Source organism: Hibiscus syriacus, unplaced genomic scaffold (assembly GCF_006381635.1).
Source record: "Hibiscus syriacus cultivar Baekdansim isolate YM2019G1 unplaced genomic scaffold, ASM638163v2 tig00111200_pilon, whole genome shotgun sequence".
In the NCBI taxonomy this organism is placed as follows: domain Eukaryota; kingdom Viridiplantae; phylum Streptophyta; class Magnoliopsida; order Malvales; family Malvaceae; genus Hibiscus; species Hibiscus syriacus.
The window spans coordinates 631685-639026 of NW_024063016.1; the positions used below are offsets into that span (position 1 = coordinate 631685).

At 32.8% G+C, this 7342-nt stretch overlaps 1 protein-coding gene across 1 annotated transcript; it reads right to left on the reverse strand.

Annotated features, from left to right (window-relative positions):
• Window positions 1-5279: 5279 nt before the first annotated feature.
• Window positions 5280-6688, reverse strand: LOC120155648. The gene is made up of 2 exons (XM_039167151.1): window positions 5987-6688; window positions 5280-5900 (listed from the first exon to the last, which is right to left on the reverse strand). Exons 1-2 carry the CDS (start codon window positions 6606-6608, stop codon window positions 5281-5283), a joined length of 1242 nt encoding a protein of 413 aa, XP_039023082.1. The 5' UTR covers window positions 6609-6688; the 3' UTR covers window position 5280.
• Window positions 6689-7342: the final 654 nt, after the last annotated feature.

A 7342-nucleotide genomic window follows, 5' to 3' on the forward strand; every position in this document is an offset into this window, starting at 1 on the left:
AGGTTATAAATACCCTCTCCCGAACGACGTCGTTTTGGGGAGGGTATTTCTGTAATTTCACAAAGGGTAAACCCCGTCCGAAGCCATTCCAATTTGTAATTTTTACATTCTAGTCACTAAATCGATTTTATAATACTTTTAATTCAGATCTTTAATTTTGATTTCTTTTATTTTAGTCCTTTATATTAAAATAATATATTTAGGATAAATAACAGATTTAATCCTTTACTTTTAATAAATAATATTTTAATCCTTAGTTTATATTTTTAATTTATTTTATTCTAATATCCGAATTTTAGATTATTTTATTTTAGTCACTAAATTATTAAATAAGAAAATAGCATGTTTAATCCCTATAATTCTGATTAATTATGAATTAGGTTTTTCGATTTTAATTTTACTATATTTTAGTTATTTATTTTAAGTATTTTTATTGCTTTTGAATATATAGTTAGAATCGTATTTTTTTAATTTTTATTTGTTTATATATTTAAATATTGTTAAAAGTATATAATAAATATTTATTTTAAATAAATTATTTTAATATTAGTTTTCAATATCAAAGAAAAGGACAGTCTTAATACAACTGGATGTCCTATTCTGATATTTTAAAATTAAAAATTAAACAATATTATTTAAATTAATATTTATCAATATCAAAGAAAAGAGCTGTCTTAAGGCACCTAGAAGTTCTTTTCTGATATTTTTAAATAAATAAATATTTTTTATAATTTTGAAATAATAGGATTATAAATTAAATATATTTTTGAATTTTTAAATTTTAATAATAAGAGACAATTTATAATTAAAAAGTACCAATTTTGGGCGATGTAGGGGTGCTAATCCTTCCCTAAACGTAACCGACCACGAATCCCTTTTTATTATTAAAAAGAATGAATTTTTGGTTATAAACGCAGATCAGTTCAATTTTTTAATTGATGTTTTCTTAAAACTCTTTTAAAAAAAAAATTTTAGGTATTCGACCTACCTGACCCAAAAGGCCGATGGCGACTCCTCAAATTATTTAAAAAAAAATATTTATTCACATCAATTTCCCTGCCAAGTATAATATTTCGTGCCCGGACGAAAACCGGTTACGACACCAACCAAAACCATAAATTAATGGTACCAAATTGAAAAGAATTCAAAGAAGAACAAAAATATTGTATTTTATGGCTTCATCAGAATTCCTAACCAAAATACTTGAAAAATCAAATGAAAGAGTTTTCCCATATACCTTAGTAATCCATGACAATGAAGAGGAAATATGGAGAAAGTCTTGAAATTTCCAAATTAATTAATAAAGCCATTTGTCATCTTTTAAATAAAATTAATTTAAAATTCATTTTATTACAAAACGACCACTTAACCCTTAAAATTCAAAGTCCACCATTATGTCACATGTCAAAATCTCCATCCAAGGGCTAAGATTAATCTATGGAGTTAGTAGTTACCAACTTATAAAATTCCATACTTACAATCTTGCCATTTTTCATCCAACAACTTAGATTTAACATGGAAATTCAACTTAAATCCAATGATCCATATAAAATCTTATCGTTTAAGGCATGGAAATTAAATTATTAATATTGTCTTATCAACTAACAAAATATCTCAAATATTCGATTCGATTCGATTATTTGAATTTTTCTCAAACTTTAATGCTTTATAGCCTTTAAAACAAATTTCGTATCAAAAATCTGAATAACACAAAAACGTCATTCTTGGGGGTAAATTACTCATTCACAAGATAAAAATACATATTTGGGAAAATTACCATTTTGGTCCCTGAACCTTTCCCAAATTTATACTTTAGTCACTAAACTTTCAATTTATTCGTTTTGGTTGCTAACTAAAATTTTGGGGTATTATAGATGGATAATTATAATAATAGCCTGTGATGAGGGCATCACAAGATTAAGTGAGAGAGAATGTTATGCCATCGAGAGGTGGGAGAAATTAGTCTTATATTGAAAAGAAAACTAAAAGTTATGGAATTTATACACGAGAGAGTTGCATATCTTATTAAACATATCTCTTGAGGAGTAATGACTCGATTACCCAATCAATTACAAAAGGGGGCGCCTTAACACCAACAGCTTTATACTTGTGTTTCCAAACACCAAATGGTTGAATCCTTGAGCTGATTTTGCACCATTAATTCCTGAATATGGTAAAGACTTTGAGATCGTGTGAAAAGGGGCTTGTAACAAGGCCAGGCTTGTGCCTTTCCCACTGTTTAGTGCCTTAAATCAAAGTCCTAGAATTCCCCTATCTCTTGATTGCTTTTGCTTTTGCAATGTCTAGTCTCTCTACCACGCTTATAATGCTGTGGTTGACTATCGTATAGACATACCCCTTTATTTTCTCTCGTGTTACGTTGCTTTCTTTTCCTTTCATTCCTTTTCTCCGAGTGTGCATGCACCATGAATAGCATTTCTCACCTTTAATTTCTTATTTAACATCAAATATGGTATATATTCGAACAAATCTATATTACGTATTTGACTTCTTTTTAAAAAATCATTTATTATAATGGAGCATTACTTTATGCTCGTATTCAAATATGTCACACGCGCGCGTGTATATATATATATATAGAGAGAGAGAGAGAGAGATGGTGAAAATTAGGTTTTATTTGGCTTTTTACTCTTCTCAACGAGTGCCAAACTGATTAAAGCTGTGAACAGCTACAAAAAGCTTGCATGGGATTTAGAGCAAGTTCCCACGCTCTATTCCTTGGCGCCAAACCCTCACTCCCTGGCTGTATTTTTGCCAAGTTTTATATATCCCACAAAATCTAGCAGTTTCAAAATTCAAAGTTAAACATATTTCATTGTTCTCGTGTTTGATCTTTCTTACTAAACCAATATTCCATTTCTACTTAGAATAATTCTATCAAAATAAAATCCAATTTGAATCAGTTAAATATGAACTCCAAATCTTTCAAAAAAATAATATGAACTCCTAAAAGTACCCATTTACCAAAGCTGTATCGAGAATTCATATGGGAATCATACAATAGTTGCTTTACATATTTTTATTAAATAATATATGGTTTTGTTATCATTCATTATAGAACTCTCAAATCATGAGATAATGAGTACAAAACAAGAGTCAAACATATAGAATATGTAAAGAAATATGAACATGGATAGTGTAACCCCACAAATCAATGACACTCGACAGGGCACCTGTTAAACAGACTAAAAAAACAAAACCAGAGAACAAAAACCATCCGATGTGGGTTCGGCTGGCTGTTTCTTAAACTTGGCTTCTTACACAAAGTGCAAACTTCCAGTAAAAAACAACATTTTGTCAGGTTTTTCGTATTTCGTACAGCCATGAATGTAATTCTTATTCATTTAGATTCTAAATGTAATTAATGCCAATAAAATAGTAATATTTTTGTTTGGCGTTAGCAGTTGGAATGGAATGCACACGTTGATGTAACCAAAATAATGCCCCATTGAGGAGAAACAAAGTTATGGGCGCAACTCTATATTTATATATTTCTCATTCAAATTTGTCTTTTATCAAAGAAGGTACGTTGTTAACTAAAAATATATCTATTAGTTTCTTCGGTGATCGGGAAAATTTGTCCCATTTCAAACATTATTTTTTTATTTTGTTTGTGTTCCATACGAAACATAAGGAGTTTGAACTTCGAACCAAATATCTGATCTTAAATTATTTGGTAAAAGAGCTTTAATTTCAGTGTAGAAAAACGTGCCTCGTGAGTTGACATTTCCCCATGATATCTTACATGCTTTTAAATAGGCATAAATCAACATAGCGTTGGACAAATTGGTCGAAAATATTTATTCATATAACATTATTTTAGGTTTATTTTTTAATTAAATAAATGAATATAAACAAAAAAAATTATATTCATTCAAAGAACAAATACGAAAATGTGTTTGTGTGTTTGGGTAATTTATTTTCACAAACAACTAGTTTATCAAATCGTTCATAAGATCATTTAGTTGGTTCTCATTTTCTTCTTATTTTTCAAAAATTTAAATATTGGTTTGAACATAATATGAACTTTAGAGTTCAAATTGTGAAACCTAAGGAACTTAAGTACTAGTGACATAATTTCATCATTTTTCTTTGGTTTGTAAATGAAAGGCTTAATTATAAAATAAGTACCCAAATTATAGTGCTTTTCACGAATAGGTACCCAAACTATTTTTTGAATGATTTAGATGTCTAAGTTACAAACGTTATTACTTTAGATATCTTATTTGTAAATGCCTTTAATTTAAAAAACACACACACACACACAAAAATTTGAAATAACCCAAAACTTTGAAAACCTTCATTTCAACACATAAATCAACGTTACCCGTTACATTTTGTCGTCCATAAAGCTCCATCCAACCTCATCTCTCCCTTGCGATCAATAGTCCCATGAAATCGCAGCCAATCGACAACCAATTGTCATTTTGTACCCCATGAACCCTAAGCTAAAAATCACATTCCCATGCGATCCCGACGACCAATCGACGAAAACTATGGCGGCATATGACTAGGAAGATGGCAGTGACTACGTTGGCGGTTGTGGTCGTGACCGGAAAGGTCGATGGCGATGAGTTATGATAATGGGTTTAGGATTTTTAGGGATTTGAGATATTTTTGTAATTTAAGAGAAATTAGAGTTTTTTATAAATATAATAATATTTTTTTAAAAAAATAAAAATTTCCAAAATGTGACAAGTGTCACTTAACAGAGAAAATTAAAGACAATTACGATCCGAACACCTAAAATGATAACGTTTGTAACGCTAGGCGCCTGAATCATTAAAAAAATAGTTTGGACACATTCGTGAAAAACACTATAATTTGAGTATTTATTTTATAATTAAACCTAAATGAAAAGGTAAAAGGAGAAGGTTGATTGTCGAAGATTAAAGAACATTAAGTGAACATGTCTGCAAATATGAAATGAATAAATTCACAAACATTAAACGAACATCACGAATAACTAAAAATACTTTTAAAAATAAATAAATAAAGAATATAAACACTTTTAAAAATCAACAAACACCCTTTTGTTTGTTTAAAGACAATTCAATAAGAGTGGTAGACTTAAATGCGTCACTTTGAAAAATCTTGTATTTAGGCGTTTTCAAGTATAAACGTGTAAAATTTGATGAATGTCAAAGCCATGACTGAACAATAACTGAAAGCAGTAATTAACTAATTCTTTAGCAAAACAAAGATTTAATTTTGCTACAGAAAATAGAGAATCCGAATCAAGGAAATCATCTCCCCCAATCAAAACCCTCTATAGATAACAACAAAACAGGGAAAAATGGCCTTATGATTAAACACATACAGCTCATCTAAATTGGAGTAAACCCCAACATCACCCCCCACTGAGTCATAATCCTCCGAGTTACCACCTTCCGTGCTCTTCTGAACTCTCCCGGCGATCACCCTACAAACAAGCATTGCCCTCTTTTCATTCCCGTCTTCAACTCCGGCCGCCATGTCATGAGCTTTGCCACTGGTTGCCGTCGTGAGGATTCCTTTTCCGTTGAGTTCTTGCACCACCTTGAAACCATTCTTTATAATGCTACACACATTGCAGTTTGGGATGGAGTTGCACAAGTTGGAGGAGCCGTTGAGGCCGAGTGAACATGCAAAAGTGGTGCAGTGGAACCTGAGGAGCTCGTTGCCGTCGGCTATGCAGCGTGGGTGCTTTTTGGGGAGCTTGGTGGCTTTTGATTTGATGGAGTCTCGGTATTCTTCGAATTTGGAGATGGTTCTTGTGGCGTTGTGGACTTTAAGGATACGGTCTATTTTGCATACGGGTGTTTGTTTCTTTAACCAGCTTGACTGGAATATGATTTCCACTATGTTCTTGCTGGTGTCCTCAGGACCCAGTTCGGATACTGTTGATAAATATGCCAGTAAGCAGCAAATCAGGTTAAGAAACTTATATACGAATGCTGAAATAGCAGGGAAGATGGTTAATTACCTGCATGTCTAACAGCTTGATGAAGTTCCAAATGTTCAGCTTTCATGAAAATCTCACCACACTGAGGGCAGGTGCAAATGGAAGTCCTCAAGGAAGGATCTTTGGCCATTCCGAGGACTGGATCTACCACCATTCGACACTCGTAACAGCCGGAGAATCTCCTGAATGGCATTCCTCTGAAAGACCCACCGACGGAGGAGGCCGATGCGGGTGCTGAAGATAAAGAAAGAGAAGAATTGGTGGATGAAAGTGAAACTACTCCATTGAGTTCTTGCAGAGGAGCTTTCATGGATCTGCTGGAAGAAGCTTCAAGTGATGACGATGATGATGTCTTTTTCTTATGGAGTTCAGGGGAAGGTGCTTCTGGCTTTTGCATCACCTTTGTGTTGCTACATAATGAACCCGAACACTTCATTTTCTTGCATTTCTTCCCACTTTCTTCCATCACCTGTTGCTTTTGCTGCTGCTGCTGGTCGCGCTCTTGTTGATGGTGGGGATTTTTGCCGAAGAAAAGGCCTTTGACAACAGCCCAAGGCGGCGGCTTGTCGTTCTGCTGAGGACGCTTCTTCTGGTTTCGGAAAGTTCCCGTGCTTGGTTTTCTTTGGTGGCTAGGGCCAGCCATTTCCTCGGTTTTTTTTATATATATCAGAAGCTCTGATGAAGCCGAAAACAGTTGGTAAGTGAGCCAACTAGAGAGATGCTTCTTAGGTGCCTACTCACTTCAGCTTAAGATTCGGAAGCTTTGGACTATTATTATTTGCAATTTATATAAAGGGTTTTTAATTAATTGATCTCTGTAGATATTTGCTCATGCCAAATTTAAGCCGCTTGATTTCCATCATAGATACATGGGCTATCTCAACAAGAAATAAAATGTGGGTCCCTGCATTAAATTACTTAAATCCGATTGCTAGGAAACGGTAAGGAACAATTACCATCATATAAATTGCATGTCCAGCTGAATTGGTAGAACGTAAGGCTTTTAATCTTGTGGTCGTGTGATCGAGTCTTACGGTAGATAATTCATAATTCTGATTGTCGGAGATCTTCCATGTAAACTGCTCTCAACTTGACGTTGGGGGCAGCCTACTACCCTACCTCCCCCTCATCCCATTACATATAAGAATAGAGTTAGATAAATTTTTTTTATCACACAAAATATCATGTGATCAACAAAATCATCTTATTTTTTTTCCGCATTGTTAGATAAAATATGATGAGTGCATGTATATTCATATATATTCTCATCGAGCGAACATAATATTTTATATTAAAAGTGAACTTATACGATTTGATGGGTAAAAATATATCATCAATAAAATATACATAAAAAATCTTAAGTACTGTAACAATTTG

Coding starts and splice junctions, on each gene's coding strand:
- LOC120155648 (XM_039167151.1), bottom strand. CDS start 6,608: ATGGCTGGCCCTAGCCACCAAAGAAAACCAAGCACGGGAACTTTCCGA. Junction 5,901..5,986: donor TCAAGCTGTTAGACATGCAG/GTAATTAACCAT, acceptor ATTTATCAACAG/TATCCGAACTGGGTCCTGAG.